The sequence below is a fragment of the Adiantum capillus-veneris genome, chromosome 3, assembly GCF_014529385.1.
Source record: "Adiantum capillus-veneris isolate H3 chromosome 3, ASM1452938v2, whole genome shotgun sequence".
In the NCBI taxonomy this organism is placed as follows: Eukaryota; Viridiplantae; Streptophyta; class Polypodiopsida; order Polypodiales; family Pteridaceae; genus Adiantum; species Adiantum capillus-veneris.
Genome location: NC_140933.1, coordinates 47,672,816 through 47,690,390, shown reverse-complemented (window position 1 = coordinate 47,690,390; position 17,575 = coordinate 47,672,816). Strand labels below are relative to the sequence as shown.

General features: G+C 47.1%; 1 protein-coding gene across 3 annotated transcripts in view; it reads right to left on the bottom strand.

Moving 5' to 3' along the window:
- Positions 1-17,575, bottom strand: part of LOC147460871 (tropinone reductase homolog At5g06060-like) — a 63,690-nt gene that overhangs the window by 20,184 nt on the left and 25,931 nt on the right. For 2 of the 3 annotated variants that reach the window (XM_086508556.1, XM_086508557.1), the window contains exons 2-4: positions 10,983-11,091; positions 10,684-10,891; positions 10,339-10,555 (exon numbers count right to left, since the gene is read on the bottom strand). In XM_086508556.1, coding sequence (XP_086364682.1) covers positions 10,339-10,555; positions 10,684-10,891; positions 10,983-11,071 — 514 coding nt within the window. In that variant the 5' untranslated portion in view covers positions 11,072-11,091. The remainder of the gene's footprint in view (positions 1-10,338; positions 10,556-10,683; positions 10,892-10,982; positions 11,092-17,575) is intronic. The other variant, XM_086508558.1, reaches the window with a different exon arrangement.

The following is a 17,575-nucleotide window of genomic DNA, read 5'->3' as shown; positions in this document are numbered from 1 at the left end:
GACTTAATCTTTGATCTTCCAAGAACGCCAAAAGGGCATGATGGTATATGGACCATTATCTGCAGGTTCAACAAGCAGGCCCATTTTATCCCTGTCAGGGAGAAGATAAACTCTGATCAGATGGCAGGCTTGTTTATGTACAATGTGTTTATGTACCAAGGTATACCACAATCGATTGTCAGTGATCGTGATCCTCGTATGACGAGTTTGTTCTGGAGAGGATTGTTTGAGAACATGGGCACTATGCTCAAGTTCTCGTCTTCGTTTCATCCACAAACTGATGGACAGTCAGAAGAGGCTAATTCTACTGTCTTGGATCTGCTGAAATGCTATGTGTTAGATAATAGGGACAAGTGGGAACAGTATTTGCCTATGCTTGAGTATGCGTACAACAATACGGTGCATGCGTCCACAAGCAAGGCACCTTTTGAGATTGTTGAAGGCGGTAAAAATGTTCTTCCCATTTTGCATACAAAGAACAAGATTTTTGAGGCAGATCGATATGTTGAGAACATGGATGAAATGTATAAGAAAATTAAAGTTGCATTGGAGAAGACTCAAGCAAAGCAGAAAAAGGTTGTTGGTCGTCATCGTCGTGAATTGTTGTTATCACCTGGTGATTGGGTACTATTAAGATTTGAAAAGGCAAGGTTAAAGAAGATGAAGGGCAAGGAACGGTTGTTTCCTAGGCTCAGCATGCGTTACTATGGGCCTTTTCAAGTGCTTGAAAAGATCAGCGATGTAGCTTACACGCTGAAATTGCCTGATGCATGGAAGATTCATAATGCGTTTCACGTGAGTCTTCTAAGACCCTTCGTGGGTGATGTGCCAGAAGATATGTCAGATGAGGATCAGCCAGAAGTTGAGGAACTTGATGAGATCATGGTACCTAAGCAAGTTTTGGCACATAAGGACAGAAAAGTTAAAAGGACACGTTGCAAAACGTATGCGTAGAGTTGGTCTGAGCAAGAGACTGGAGGATCGCTTTGCTGGGGGGTTGCTTCGATCTTGGGAGCACTTGCGGCGAGGCCTGGAGCAGCGCCAACCTACTTGCACGGAGAAGGGCCTGTGAGTGACAGCCACTTGTTTGGAACCCCATGGTTAGCACTCAGAGAGAGCACTTGGTTGGTAGTCGGCCTCATGTTTCCTCAGGTTCCATGGCAACGGGTCCAACACGCTCTTTAGGTGACTGGTTACAGTTTTCAGGCTTGTCAGAGGAGCTACAGGGCATGAGAGGGGTGCAGAGCATGTGTTAGGACATTTCAGAGGCAGTACCACCTGAGTGGCTGACGCCTCTCGAGTCAGCAGCGCCCAGATGGATGGGAGCTTTCACGTGACTGGAGGTTCTCATCTCTGTTCGGGCTTTGCTCAGAGACTGTTCCGTCCCTGTTCTTCGAGCTACAGGGAGAGGGATGCTTACAGCGAGTTGCAGTAGAGGCCCTGCAGGTGGCAGAGTGCTGCTTTCAGAGGATTCGAGTGGTGGGCATCTGTGGGAGGACTTGTGTCATCGATCCTGACCCAGCAGCTCTGGAGACTGGACATTGGAGGCTGTGGACCTGGGAGTGTTGTCCACTGCCACGAGTACAGTGGGACCCTTGTGAGTGGCTCTGGAGGGACCCTTTCTCTTTTGCAGACCACCCAGGCGTCCCTTTCTTTCAGTACACTGTTCGATTGGGACGTCACATACTGGCAGCAGAGAGAGAGGCTCGCCCCGCTGCAGCACCTCATTGGTAGGAGGAGGGTCTCACAGCTCAGTTTTTGGCAGCCTTTTGGGAGAGGTTGTGAGACTCTCCAGACAGCCGAGGCGAGTCACTTTGTTTCAGTGGCTGGTCGCACACAGAGCTACAGCAGTTGGGAGTTGGCTGGTGCATAGTGGTCTCTCGGCCGCATGTACAGCTTGTAGACACCTTGTAGAGAGTCAGCGTCATTGTCTTTGGGACTGTCCTTTGGCACAGTAGGTGTGGCTTCGTGTTCTTCAGCTGATGCCTGCTCTTTCCACGGCTCGACAGTACACTTGGGGGGCAGCGGCTTGGTCCACTCTCACGGGCCCGGCAGTTCAGTTTGAGATATCTTCCACCAGCAGGATGATAGTGATGCAGGGGGGGCAGCCTACACTCCAGCTTGCCACAGAGCTTACTCCACAAAAGTGGTGCAGTGAGAGAGAGAACTGATGGGAGCTCATTAGTGGCCTGACACTATGGTTCATCTGGCGCGCCCGCTGTTTTCGCATCTTTGAGGCCCGCCTTGTACCACCAGCAGAGACTGTTCGCGATCTTTGGCTAGAGCTGATCCACAATCTTAGAGGATAGCTAGAGAGACTCCAGGGCAGCTCCGACCGCATGCGGGAGCGTAGAGAGGCCTTCCTTCGACTCTGGCGTCCTGGGCTTTTTTCACCATGGTCCAGGGTGTACTCAGATGGCACAACCGTCCAGTTGTGAGGCTTTTCCCTCCTCCCATTTCTTGATTTAGCCCCATTGTACATATACTGTTTTTTCATTGGGAGAGTCTCCCTTCATGGTTGTTGTAGCCCTCTCTTGAAGAGGCGGTTATAGCCCAATGGCCAATTTCATTAACTAATAGAAGGATCTTTTTCTTGGAAAAAAAAAGAAGATCTCGTTCAAGGAACAGATTGAGCGGTTTACCCTAGGTCTTCCTATAGATATCCGAGATCACTGCTTGGAACAAAAGTCAGCTTCCATTCAGGAGTTGATGAGTCATGCGAAACGGAGTTTTGCCATTCACTCAGGCAGTTTGACCTACCCCACCGATGAGATCATGACACAAAGAGCCGAACAGACTTCGACAAATGAAAGTAGAAAGAGGAAGAGCAACCCAGAAAAGAAGGATGCACGACCCAAGCTCACTCCTCAGGAGAGAGCTCGCTACATCAGGGAAGGGAAGTGTTTTGGATGCGGGGAAACTGGACATATCTCCGCGAAGTGCCCTGAAAAGGCACAGAAAGAACAGAACGACAAGGACGACGAAAGGCCTGAGAGTTCGAGAGCAGCTGAGGAACGTGGAATAATAGGCAAGATGAAAACAAGACCGGTTCCAGATTGCGTGGGTACCGATCCCAACAGGTTGGATGAGAGTACAGAACTTTGCCGAGCTTGGGGGAAAGTGAAAGACCAAGAAGCCGTGATCTTCTTTCATGGAGGAGCCAAGGCCAAATTCATTTCAACGGAATTGGCGGTGCGGCTCGAGATCACTCCCGATTGGATGGGACCACTTGCAGAGGCAATTCTAGCGGCACCTGGCAGGGACGCATTGTCAGGGGTATTTGGGGCATGAGGACTTTTACATAATGCCTTTGGAAGGTTGTGATGTTCTCTTAGGAATTCCCTGGTACCACAAGAACAACGCCGTGGTAGACAATCGGGCGAGGAAAGTGACTTTGACCACAGAGAAGGGCAGAACCATTGTACTCGATATAAAACTTAAAGGCGAGTTTGTTCCTATTGTATCGGCTTCGGCCATTTCTTAATTAATAAAATCCAGTCTCTTTGTTTAATCGATCTCTTTGAAACAGTTGAGTGATGAGGATAGGACAAATATGTCTGAACTTAATAAAGAACGCCAAGATTTTCTCCACTCTCATGCTGATTGCTTCTCAAAGGGCCTACCAGGCGAGTTACCACCCGCTCGTCTTGAAGATCATACCATTGATCTGATACCTGGAAGCACACCACCGAACCGGCCACCTTACCGTGTGAGCCGAGCCAAGAACGAAGAAATTATGAACCAAGTGAAAGACCTCTTGGAAAAGGGTCTTGTCCAGCCTAGTACTTCACCGTACTGCTCTCCAGTGTTGTTGGTTTTAAAGAAAGATGGATCTTGGAGAATGTGTATTGATTATAGAGCTCTCAACAAAATCACCATCAAGGACAGATTTCCGATTCCTAGGATCGATGATATACTCGACAGATTATAGGGATCCTCCTGCTTTAGCAAGATTGATTTGAAGAGTGGATATCCATCAAATCCGAATCGCGTCGGGAGACGTCTACAAGACAGCCTTTCAGACGACTTTTGGGTTATTTGAGTTTTTGGTGATGCCGTTTGGCCTAACCAATGCTCCTGCTACATTTAACCGGATGATGGACAAGATGTTTTGAGAGTATAGACTATTTGTTGGCACTTTCTTTGACGACATCATTGTTTTCTCCAAGGATGAGGCAAAACATAAAGTACATCTGCTTCAAGTCTTCCAAGCATTACGAGATCACAAGTTAGTGATTAATGCGAGGAAAAGTGAAATTTTCCTACCCGAGATACACTTTTTGGGACACATTGTGTCCGCAGCAGGAGTGCAGATGGATCCGGCCAAGATAGAGACTATCCATGATTGGCCCGATTTGAAGAATGTCCATGAAGTTAGAAGCTTCTTGGAATTGTGTTCGTACTACAGGCGGTTCATTAGAAAGTTTGCAAAGGTTGCTTCCCCTTTGCATATCTTGACACAGAAAGGAGTCCCTTTCTCGTGGGGACCCACAGAGGTGACTACCTTTCAGACTTTGAAAGAGAAATTGACTACAGGACAGTTTTGACTTTGCCGGACTTACAGAAGTCATTTGAAGTATATTGTGATGCTTGTGGTCGTAGTCTGGGTGCGGTCTTAATGCAAGAAGGCCATGTTATTGCTTACGAGAGCCGATTGTTCTCAAGGCCGGAATTGAGAGCACAGATTTATGAGAAAGAGCTTTTAGCGGTTATCCATGCTCTTACTCAGTGGCGACACTACCTACTCGGAGCGGATTTTACTGTCTTTACAGACAGTCAAAGTTTACGCTACTTCTTGTCACAGAAACAGCTATCGGAAAAGCAGATGCGGTGGGCGAACATCTTGTCACAGTTTCACTTCCAGATTGTCCATGTGCAAGGACAAAAGAATTTGGTGGCAGATGCTTTGTCTTGGAAGCCTTTGGTTCTAACTGTTTCCGCAATACACCATAGGAGCTTCGAGGATATGGTCGATCAGTATGCCACGGATACAGATTTTGCAGACAATTTCACACGGATACGGAATGGGGAGACGGTAGCGGGATATTCCATTCGGGATGGCTACTTGATGAGGAAAACCATGTTGTGCGTTACACAATCGTTGAGGGAAAAGGTTATGACCAAATGCCACTATCCGCCTTTTACGGGTCACCGCGGCATTGCTACCACCATGAAAGGGGTGGAGAGATACTTCTTTTGGCCGAGACTCAGGAAGGATGTGGACGAGTTTGTGCGCAGTTGCTTGGTATGCCAGAAGGTCAAGTTTGACAGGCATAAAGCACAGGGATTGTTACAACCTTTGCCCGTACCCACCAGCCCTTGAAAAAGTATTGCAATGGATTTCATTTTTTATCTCCCAAGAACACAGAGTGGTCACGATGGTATCTGGACTGTTATTGACAGATTTAGCAAGCAGGCTCATTTCATTCCAGTGAAGAAAACAATCAAGCCAGATCACTTATCAAGACTGTTTGTGGCCCAGATTTTCAGATTACATGGCATGCCCGAGACGATTGTGTCACGTGGACGTGGCAACTGTTAACTATGTCACGAGGACGTGGCAACTGCTAACTTTAGTTGTTGGTTTCTTTCCAAGGGGTTTTGTTTTATTTTTGAGACCCTCTTCTTGAAGTAGCAAACGGTCGGACATTGCATGGCCAATGTGAACGGTAGTTTCACCCGCGGATGGGTAGTGGTCGGCACTGGAATTCGTATGGTAAGAGGATGTCTAGGCTCAGAGCAAGATCATATAGCTCCCCCCGTCGCACTTAGCAAGTTGGTGGATACTAGGAAGTGAACTCAATTAAGGCGTAAAGTCAAGGTGGGACTACCAACAAAAAGTATCGGACAGTTGGGCCACATTGCACTTTTGGATGTGGTCCCAATGAGGATAGATGGTCAGAAGACTTGTGGGAGCCCAACGGAAGCATCTCCTAAAATTTAGGGAACTGCTATTTTGGGCCATGAAATGTGTTCGCGTCATTACCTGCGGTATGACTAGGGGAACATTTTATAACTCTGCCGCGAAGTCAACTGACGCGTCAGTTGAGATATTTTTAAGCGGCGAACCCGAAACGGGAAAATGCTTGAAAATGCACCAAGTGTCGATTTTTCATGAACTTTCCTCTTGCAGAAGAATGGGCGCTGATTTTTAAGCTGGGAGAGGCCTTCACTTGCATTCTGTCTCACAGGTTAAGAGCTATGGAGTGCTTCCTTTCCCTCTCATGTACAGTGTGGTGCTAGGAGTGATGCCCTGCACACTACACACTGCTCTCTCTCTCCCCTACGTGCAGTTATGTGATGCCCCACAAGAGGGCTCCTCATTTGACTGATGTACAGCTGTGTGGGTTCATGCTTTTGTGCTGAGGCAAGAGCCTCCTTGAGCAGGAACAGGGGTAGCTAGCTGCTACTCCAAAGCAGGCACTGGTGAAGGTCATAACCTCACCATACAGGTGCAAAATCAGCGCTGTGTATGCGCTGTAATTTTACTGTTTTTCAGCCATACGGACGCCAGAACCTTTGGGAATCGTGCCCCACTGGCAGAGGACAGTTAGGGGACTGTTTGGGGCTGAAAACAGGGCAAAAACCAGTAAATACAGGGTGCTGAATTTACTGTTTTTGGGCAGGAATCCGAGGGTATATGCCAGTAGAAGCGAGCTCCAGCAGGGGAATTGGTTTTGCGCAAGTTTTGGGGCTGTTATGCTGCCGAAATTTGGCCAAAACAGGTGGTATCTAGTGGGATACAGTCAAAGGATTCCCAGGACTCTTCTTTGTACTTTACCCTCCTAAAGAATAAAGAAATACCGAAAGGGGCGCCAATTTTGGGGCCTACAGGTTGTCGGCGTCTGCTCGGAGCATTCTAGCTTCCGAGCCGTGTGTGTGATTAAGTGTTAATTCCCGTTACAGGTCACCTTTGCAAAGTGCTCTGTGTGTGTGTCTAAAGTAAAGAATTCCGGGTGAAAGCCAACGTCTACCGCCCCACGGGCCAGTTTCACGATTGTCTCCGACAGGGACTCCAGATTCACGAGTTTGTTTTGGAAGGCAATTTGGGAGAATTTGGGAGAACATTGGCACGCGGTTGCAGTTCTCGTCATCTTTCCACCCGCAGACTGACGGGCAATCTGAGATTGCCAAATCAATGGTTTTAGATTTATTGAAGTCTTATATCTCGGATCAGAAGACTCAATGGGAAAAGTATCTACCTTTGGTGGAATTTGCCTACAACAACACGATACACTCTTCGACGGGGAAGGCGCCATTTGAGATTATCGAGGTGCTACAAAGGTTCCACCTTTCCTAAGCACGAAAGATAAGATTTTTGAAGCTGATGAGTACACGCACGACTTAGACACGGCTTTTGCCAAGGTCCGCGAGGCTTTGCAGAAATCTCAGGAAAGACAGAAAAAAGCAGCGGATCGCCATCGTCGCAATTTGAAATTGGAGGATGATTGGATGCTTTTATGTTTTGAGAAGGCACACCTGAGAAAGAAGAAGGAAAAGAAGAGGCTTTTTCCAAAGCTTAGTATGAGATACTATGGACCTTTCCAGGTCTCCGAAAAGATCAATGATGTCTCCTTCCCACTGAAACTGCCTGACACTTGGAGGATTCACAATGCATTTCACGTGAGTCACTTGAAACCTTTTAAAGGTGATGTGCCCGAAGATAGGGAGGCCGATGAGCAACCGGAAGTGGAAGAAAACGAGGAGATCCTTGTTCCTAAACAGATTTTGGCACATAAGGACAGAAAGAATAAGGGTAAAGTACGAAGGCGGTTCTTGGTTAAATTTAAGAACTATCCTGCATTGGATGCGAAGCGGATGGAGGAGGAGGACCTTGCAGATACTCCTCAGATTGTGAACCTTTACCTTAAAGCTTTTGTTTTAGCATAGTCTACTCCAAATGGAACCCTGAATTCAGCTTGGCCGGAGATCTGATGCAGTGGGTTGCACAAGAGGGGAGTTACTCCACTCCTTTGTCAACAGATGCCTTGATTTTAGAATACTAGAGTCACTGATGTCTCTTTGAGCTTCAAGGATACTGAGAGCTGACAGTATTCTGTTGTATGACTTTATGAAATGGAATTCCAGAATATGAAACTGATTTGTTCTTGACTTGTTTTTAAGTGCAAGAACTGATAGACGAAATGACTGCAGCATTTTGATCTAAATGATCTCGAATAGACATGGTTGCAATAGGGGTTAGTCAATCGGGCATCTATGAGGTCTTGAGTGGATCTAGATGCGATTGCTAACTGCATTGCCGATAAATCATGGTCTAAGATCCGAATGAATGTTGAATGTCATGTGATGTCTAGTGATGTCCTGTGATATCGTGTGATGTGGCTGTCGATTGGTACATGTGCTAGATGTGTGTTCCTAGTGTGTCGGTACTAACAGCCAATGTCTGCTAAGACAGTTTATGGCCTCTGTCTGTTTTGGAGGCATAATCGAGGGCGATTACAATGCTTTCAAGAGGGAGGTACGTCACAAACTGGTGACGTAGCATGCCCGCACACCCTTGCATTGGTTGGCAGCTGCGGAAAATGCGGAGATAGTGCTGACGTGGCAGTCCCGGATTTTCACGCAGAGACAATGCTAACGTAGCATCCGTACGAAAACCTGTTTTTGCGCAAGTGATGACGTGGCAAAGCGTACGGAAAAAGCAATTTTAGCGCTAGCTGAATTTTATGGCAGCTTTTGGATAAAAAATTGCTTTATTTTGGAGGAGCTTTTGACTACTGCTTTTGGGGCTCTGCTTTTGGTCATCCCTTGTAATCTATAAATTAGTGGGCACGGCCCTCACTCCTCAGAGCATCTGGACGCACAGTCTAAGAGTGAGAACCCTTCCACTCTCTTGTACTTTGAATACAGACTAATACAAAAAGAAATACCGAAAGGGGCGCCAGTCTTTGGGGCCAATATCTCTAGGCACGGAACTCCGACGAGCCGTGTCGAATCAATTGTGGATTGTGAACTGTTTTGAAGTGAATCTCTGCTGTATCGCGGTAGAATCTTGACTTGGAGTGTCCAAGTTTGTTACATCTGCTGTATGACTTTATGATTTGGAATTCCCGATAATATGATATTGATTTGTACTTCACTTGTTTAAGTGCAGGAACTGATAAACGAAATGACTGCAGCATTTCGGTTTGATAATCTCTATAGACATGATTGCAATAAGGATTAGTTAGTCGGGCATCTGTGAGGTCCCGACTGGATCTAGATGCGATTGCTAGAATATGTTGCCGATTAATCATGGTCTGAGATTTGGAATGATATTTGAATGTAATTTGTCATGTGATGTCCTATGATGTCAAGTGATGTCCTGTGATGTGACTGTCGATTGGTACATGTCCTAGATCATAGATGTGTTGTTCCTAGTGCGTCGGTACTAACGGTCAGTGTCTGCTAAGAGCGTTTATGGCCTCTGTCTGTTTTGCAGGCGTAATCGAGGGCGATTACAATGCTTTCAAGAGAGGGGTATGTCACAAACTGGTGATGTGGCATGCTCGGACACACTCACAGCAAGCTACAAGCCCGGAAAACAAGGAGGCAGTGACACGTGGCAGCTGTATGGCAGGTCCGGATTTTCCGCCGTAAAATCCGTTGCACTACTGACGTGGCATCCGTACGGAAATCCCGTTTTTTGTGTTGCACTGCTAACGTGGCAAAGCTACACAGAAACCTTGCTTTAGCGCTGGCTGAGTTTTACTAGCAGCTTTTGGATAAAATTGCTTTATTTTTTGGAGAAGCTTTTGACTACTGCTTTTGGGGCTCTGCTTTTGGGCATCCCTTGTAACTTATAAATAAGTGGGAAGGGCCCTCACTTCTTAGAGCATCTGGACGCAAAGTCTAAGAGTGAGAACCCTCCCACTCTCTTGTACTTTGAACACAGATTAATACAAAAAGAAATACCGAAAGGGGCGCCAGTATTTGGGGCCAATATCGCTAGGCACAGAACTCCGCCGGGCCGTGTCGAATCAAGTGTGAATTGTGAACTGTTTTGAAGTGAATCTTTGCTGTGTCGCGGTAGAATCTTGACTTGGAGTGTCCAAGTTTGTTACACTTTTTGGTGGGTTTTCCTCATTTTGAGGTTTCCCACTTGTAAATTAATCAAAACAGATTTACCAAATATGTGTGTGTGTGTGTGTGTGTGTGTGTGTGTGTGTAACTATTTGGAAGAGAGAGAGAAAGAGATACAGATCACACAAAAGCTCACACCAGCGCAAATGGGTACATGCAAGTGTGCTTATATATAATTCCATTGTGAGAAACTTTGACCCACTAAAAAATTTTGATTTATGCTAAAAGCAAAGACAGAAATCAGTAAGGCTGTACCTTTACTTGCAGCGTACAGAGAACCGGAACGAATTGCAACAACACCTCCTACTGATGAAACAAAAACAACATTTCCCTTTCCCGATGCTTTTAGAAGAGGATGGGCCAGCTGAGCATTATGATAGGATGACTCGAAATTCGTGGAAATGATCAAAGAGAAATCTTCTGCCGTGTACTCCACAGTAGGCTTTCTTATATTCGTGCCCACATTATTCACCTGGCACAAATGACCCGAAGGAATTTAGCACGAAAGCAAGGCAAAAAACATAGACTGTATTAAACATTTAGAGAACAAGACATTGTTGATGCTTGAAATCCCACAAGACCACAGCATCGAAAAGCTACCAGAATATTGAGCTTTCCATTGAAGGCTGAGGAAACATCACGAAATAAGGCCTCCCTCTGCTCCCGAGATGAAGCATCACAGGTGGATCCCTTAACATTAAAACCAGCAGCTTCCCACTCTTTAAGGCAGTTTATAAGATCTTCCTCTGATCGTGCACATGTGTACACACTCGCTCCAAGACTGGCCAGCTCTTCAACTATTGCCCGCCTGAATGAACACCAGGAGGAAGAATACACATCAGACTTTCCTAAATGGCACGTGATGCGCAATGCTTACACTGAAGCTAATTAAATGATACCCAATTCCGCGGGTTCCTCCAGTCACAAGGGCTGTCTGGCCCTTCAGTGACCATCTTGCAGAAAACGAAGATCTACTCTCGCCACTCATACTGCTTCACCTGGCAGAAGCTGTAGAAAAATGTAAACAAATCATTAACTAGTTACTAAATACATACTATAGGCTTGTAGCTTGCCACTCCTTGATTACAACAAAAACCTTTTGTACTCTAGACACCAGGATCATCGCATCATCTGAAAATGCCTTTTATTGAAGAAACAAGCTACAATGTGCTGCCCATTTTGATGCATACTAAGCCAGTTGGGTCGTTTTTTTCCTCTTGACATGCAAAACAAGAGGAGGTTTGACATTGTTCTTTTCACATCATTTAATGCAGGTTGTACATAGGATTCATGCAAAATCTTCAACACCAATAAATGACACGCACAACTCATAAGTGACAGAAACTTTCACAAAATAGTGATATGGCACAGCTAACAAACCGTATGAACAGGCCAATGACATGTAGTGGTCACATGGACTGTACAGACACTGATAACACGGCAATACAGATGGGTGTTGAGGTGGTGCTAATCTAATGGATGCTCTAGTGATGTGGCATCTATATGTCACGTGCACATCTAACCCTATGTGCATGTGGACAAGCTAACTCCTATTTCTAGGGTTTAGGACAACCTAGGAAGTATTCTGGCACCTTTGTGAGCATATACATAGGACGTGCATGTCCAAGCACTTAAGAGTAGTTGCATACCCTTTGATTGCACAAGAGCACCACCAATGCCTGCTAGGTGTAGGCGTTGGAGAGTGCTCCCCTACTGCAGCACTATGTAGTTTAGCATGTGAAGCAGACCTTATAAATGAGACGAGGTTTTTATTGGGCTCTGCTCGACCCAGCCTAGCATTGCCTATACAAGTGACCCCTAAGGACTCTATTGATCATCATATTTAGTGCAGCACCTAGTGCACGTGTCCAACACAAGCAACAAGACCATTAGCATTTTTTCACTTCCCAACATCCTCTAGTGCTTTTGCACCAAATCAGCCTACAGCATCAAATCAGCCCACAGCACCTCATCAGCACCAGCGTTTTCAGTTTTCAGCCATAACCTTGTTGTACCATCGTAGATCCAGCCAATCGCACCAGCATTTTCAGATTCAGTCCTTAGATCAGCCAGCATTTTTCAGTTTTCAGCCATCATCCTCATCCATATCAGCACCCTCAAACATTGGCATTAGCAAATGGGCCCATAGCCTCATCAAGCTGCAGATCCAGACCAAATTCATTAGCGTTTTCTATTTTCAGCCCTTAGCCTGGCAAATCCAAGCATCTGACACAAGATCCTGTCACAGGACTTGGGCACCCAAGCAGGAAAGATGAGATTTTTGAAGCCGACGAGTACACACGGGACTTAGACACAGCCTTTGCCAAGGTCCGGGAGGCTTTGCAGAAATCTCAAGAAAGACACAAAAAGGTTGCAGATCGACATCCTCGCGACTTGAAATTAAAGGAGAACGATTGGGTGCTGAGAAGGCACGCCTTGTCACGATTGTGACTATGTTAACAGCAATACATCTACTCCTAGTTGCAGATACACGAAGTGCCATGCCAAGGAGGACCCCTGCGCTTGGATGGTCACACCCCTTCGCCCAAGAGACGTGCCTCTTCGCCAAAAGCCACACTCCTTCGACGATTGGTCACACCCCTTCGCTCTACGGTTGCGACTCTTCGTCCAATGGTTGCAGCTCTTTGTCGAAAGGATGTGTCTTTACGTCTAAAGTCACGTCTCTTCACCATGAGACGTGTCTTTTCATTTATGTCTCTTCGTCTCCTATATAAGGAGCCCTTGTATCACACATTCAATCAATCAACACAGAGTCTTCTAAGTCTTGTTCCTGAGTTCAGTTCAAGTTTCTTAAGTCTTAATCATGAGTTTAAGTACTTAATCAAGGATTAGTACCTAGAATCCTTACAGTGCTATCAGAGCAAAAAAAATTCCCGGGACCCGAAGGTTGTGAGCCTCTCACCCTCGCCGCTACACTCTACTCTCCTTCCCGGAGTTGCATGGAAGCAGAAGAAAGATGGATTGCAGATTGCGATGCCGGTGTTTAACCCTTTGATGTAACCCTCTCCCGCAACCTCTACTAGACACGCACACACCCTTTGGTGGCTGATTTGAGAGCAATTGCTTACCCGGGCTGAGATGGAGTGGTGGCCGCAAATTCCCCCTTGCATGCTCCCGTGACCTTCGGTGTCGACCCAGGTTGGTTGGATCGCTGGGTTGCAATTCGCTAGAATACCTTTCGCATGGTACTTTTACCTTGCCTCTTCGCGAAAGGGAAGCATTGTATGCACAGCCATGTACCTCCTCACTCTGCAAGCACGCCCTTATGCCCTTTCATGCCCAAGGATGTGTCCTTTGACAATCAGCAAAAGCATAAGCGGCAGCAGTAAACGAAACGCTGCAAAATCTTTACGCTGGCTGGCTGAATTTCCACGCTAGGAATTTCTTACATTGGCAGCCACCCAGTTTCGCTTTACAGCCTACCTTATTAAAGTTTCCACGAACTGGCCCGTCACCTTGTTGCAGTGTGAACACCTTTAAAATCCCAAAACCATTAAAAAATTACCCCAACCACTCCAGCGAATGGCCTATTTGCAGCGTGGGTGCTCTCCGCCAGCCAATTCGAATGTCCTGCATTTCTCCAACGCCAAAGCTTCTGGCAGCCTCATTGTGTGCGCACGATGGCTGTAGCAGGCTACAGTGTCACTTTCACAGGACACAGTTACAGTTAGTATAGTTGGTCTGGTCTGTTCACATTGGACGGACACTCTAGGCAGTGACACGTGGTAGGGATACGGATGGTGGCCTAGTGGACATGTGGCCAGGTCACACTTAGCTGGCTGACATTTATGAGCTGTTGGTGGCTCTTTATGATTGTATCTATGAGTAGTAGCCGTTGGGTCATTATCATCATCTTTTGTATATGGTCGGGTCATCGTCTAGGTAGAGAGTCTTACACAGAGCACTGCTTCACCATCCCTGCACATCTGAGTCTCCACACCCCATTTGTACCTGTGAGTCCTGGGCTGGAGCTGAGTGTGTTGTCACGCCAGAGTCTGTACATGGTTCTTTTGAGCTAGTCGAGTCCACATGTTCTAGTCCACTGTTGTGTCTTTGTTGTTATCCATTGTTCCTATGTTTCATTCTGTTTGAGAGAGTTTCCATTTGTTTGAGTGAGATTGTCACGCACATTGCACTGAGGGGCACCCACACTGTAGAGAGCACGACACATTATCCGCGCTACAGGTGCTCTCATTTTGGCGATCACGGTGGGACCTCAACTGAACTCTCACTCTGTTGAGTAGCTGGTTTCTTCGCCTCGCCTGTGCAGCCTGTTGGTATGATCCAGTTTCACCCTTGACAGCTTAATCTAGCTGGTCTAGTCTCTCGCCTTGTTGGTCTGGTCCTCTCTCGCCCTGGTCCACCCAGTGCTCGTCCTGGTCTAGTCCTTCTCTTTCCTTGGTCTAGTCCTTCCTCGTCCTGGTCCAGGCCAGGTGGTCTAGTCACTCGCCCTGGTCTAGTAGAGTCTAGACCAATGTTCAGCCAAGTGAAGGTTGTCTTGCCCAAGTGAAGGTCTTCTTGCCCAAAGCTTGGTGGGGTTGGCGGTTACTGCATGACACATACAAGGAGGTCTTTGGAGCGTCAAAGTGCACTACTGAGTCCTCTGAAGTACTACCACAGACGGCGTCAACCCTTGGTGCCCAGTAGAAGCATATTAACCCCATCACCCATACCTACTCGTACGGCTACCTCCATTCCTTCGACCGGTTCTACATCCTCCAGGTCACCTTCTCCGGTAAGGCTCTCCCCCATTTTGTTACAGCAAGCTAGTGAGCAACAGACTCAGGAGCAAGAGGCCATGGAGGAGCTCACAAGTGTTCTGGCAAAGGTGAACATCAAGTTCCCTACCTTTAAAGGTCTCTCCGCAGAAGATGCAGACGACCATGCTCGGAGGTTTGTCTCTCTTTGCAGAGGTCGTGGCCTCAACAGAGAAGACGCATACCTGGTGCTCTTCCCGTCCACCTTGGATGGTCTTGCAGATAAATGGTACAGTCAGTTTGCTGAAAACCACTTTACTACTTGGACCATGTTAAGACAGCAGTTCTGTGAAGCTTTCCAACCATGGGATTATCAAGAGAAGATTCTAGATGAGTTGGCCAACCGGTTGCTCCAGCCCAAGGAGACATTTGCAAAGCTCATGACCAGAACAAAGTCCCCGGTCGCCAAGCTGCTTCAGCAACCAGGGGAATTCATGGTGAAGAAGTGGGTAGAGAAGGCTCTACCTAAGACTTCTCAACAAGAGCTCAGAGAAAGTCTCCGTCCTGAAGCCAGTCTAGAGGACTTTGTTGCTACTGCTACTAGAATAGAGGGAGCAAGAAGGCAGTTCACTGCCTCTCCTTAGTTAGATACTGCCCCTGTACTCGTGGACAATCCATCAGACCCCTTGACTTCTTTAAGAAGGGAACTGGAAGCCCTAAAGTTACAACGGGCCCTTCGCGAAGAGAGATCCTTCTCTCTCAGACAGGAGAAGCCTCCACATCAAGAGGCTTATGATCAACTTAAAAGAGAGTTAGAAGAGCTCAGGTCTCAGCAGGAGACCAAGGCTATGGTATGGTGTAGTTCATGCCGCTCTCCAGGACACCCTCCACAGGACTGTCCCCTTTGCTCTTATTGCCACTTCTGCGAAAAATCGGGTCATGAAGATAAGGATTGCTACTATATAAAGGGATTGCACAAAATACAGCAAAGTCTTGGTCCTACTCTCCAACAGGGGTTAGCACCAGCATCCAACATGGTTTCCCACTACGGCCATCCCAACTACATGCCACCTTTGCTCAATACCTCTGCTGTCCAAGGTATGTCAAGTACTTTCCCGACTCAAAGTTTTTATAATGCTAATGCCACTTCAACCCCTCAGAACTTCTACACTTCAGCCTCCAACTCCATGCAGCAACCACCTCGTCCCCCGTTTCGTCCTTCCAATCGGCCCATACTCTGCTACAGATGCGGAGAATATGGGCATTATCAGAGCAAGTGTCCTTTACCTGAGGGGTCCCCTCCTTGTCGTCATTGCCCTGATTCGAAGGATCACTACAGTAAGGATTGTCCCATGCAAAGGGCATCCACGTCTTCAAGCTCGACTCAGAACCAGCAAGAATTCACCTTCCCGAAGATAAACTTGATTACTGTGAACACCGTGCCTCAACCATCACCTGCTACTCATGTGGTTAAGCCACTGCAAGTGGAGGAGCCTGCTGGTGTCCTTACTCAGGCACAAATAGCAGCTCTTGGTCTCAGTCTGCCCACAGGTCAACCTCGCCAATTCCCACTTCCTCAATCTGGTCTACCTCACCCAAAGGACGAGTCCTTCAAAATTGCTCAGAGCAAACCAACTTCCCTGTTATCTGACATTGATGGAGCCTTCTTGGAAGCAGTGGCTGACTTGGAACAGATTAAGGTCCCAAAGGGAGCCCAGTTCGAAGGCGCCAAGCCCACAGCAGAAGCCATCTTGAAAAATACTTTTCAGCAAGTGTCACTATACGACATGCTAAGGCTCGACGCAACACTCAGAAGTGACACCCTGTCAGTCATTCAGTCTCTGTACCCGGGGGCTGGGCCTAGTGGCGGGCACCTCCCTGTACAGCCCTCAGAGTCTTATTTGATTTCCTATCCAACTGCTCCCCTCACCGATTATAAAAGTCCTCGTCTCACTGTATCTATTCTTGGGCACCAGCTATCCGGCGTCATCGTTGATGGTGGATCTGGAATCAATGTGATGCCCGAATTCACTATGATGGCCTTAGGTCTACAGCCTACCCGACCTGCTCCTTTCATTGTTACATTGGCCGATCAGAGAACAGTCTACCCAGTGGGCATAGTCGACAAGGTGCCTCTGAATGTACAAGATTTCACTTTTAACTTGGATTTTGTGGTAGTTAATCTTCCCCAGGTAGAGGGAGGTTATCCCTTGCTGATTGGTAGGCCATGGTTGCGACATACGAAAGCACTTCACGACTGGGGAAACGACACCATGTGGATACATACTCCTGGCTCTCCAATGCAACAAATTCGTCTCGAAGGAGGTATGGATCCGGTCGTTCAGCATAGCTCTTTGTCAGTAGAGTCCAACCCTGACTTGGAGCAGCCGGTCCCTCCTAATGGGTCCGATGAAGACTTACTGCAGTGGTTAGAAGCTACCTCTTCGATGCCATGCTATGTAGTCTCTCTTCAACCTTTGCCAACAGATTCACCCTCTCCCCCTGATCCTACACCTGAAGCTAAACCTGAAGCTACACTTGAAGCCAGTAATCCCAGTCAGCCAAGTGAGCCAGAACCAAGTGGACCGGTCTCTAGTGCCCATCCTTCAGAGGGTCCCTTGATGGAAACCGTCGGCCTGGGTGAGCCTATAACCCACCATAGAAGGGGGAAAAAGTCTCCCTTGCAAGAGTTGGCCAACACCCCAGCTCCTTCCTTAGCCTCTACTCCATCTGACTCTCCACCCATGCCGGAGCACTTTGAGGTATCTAAGGAT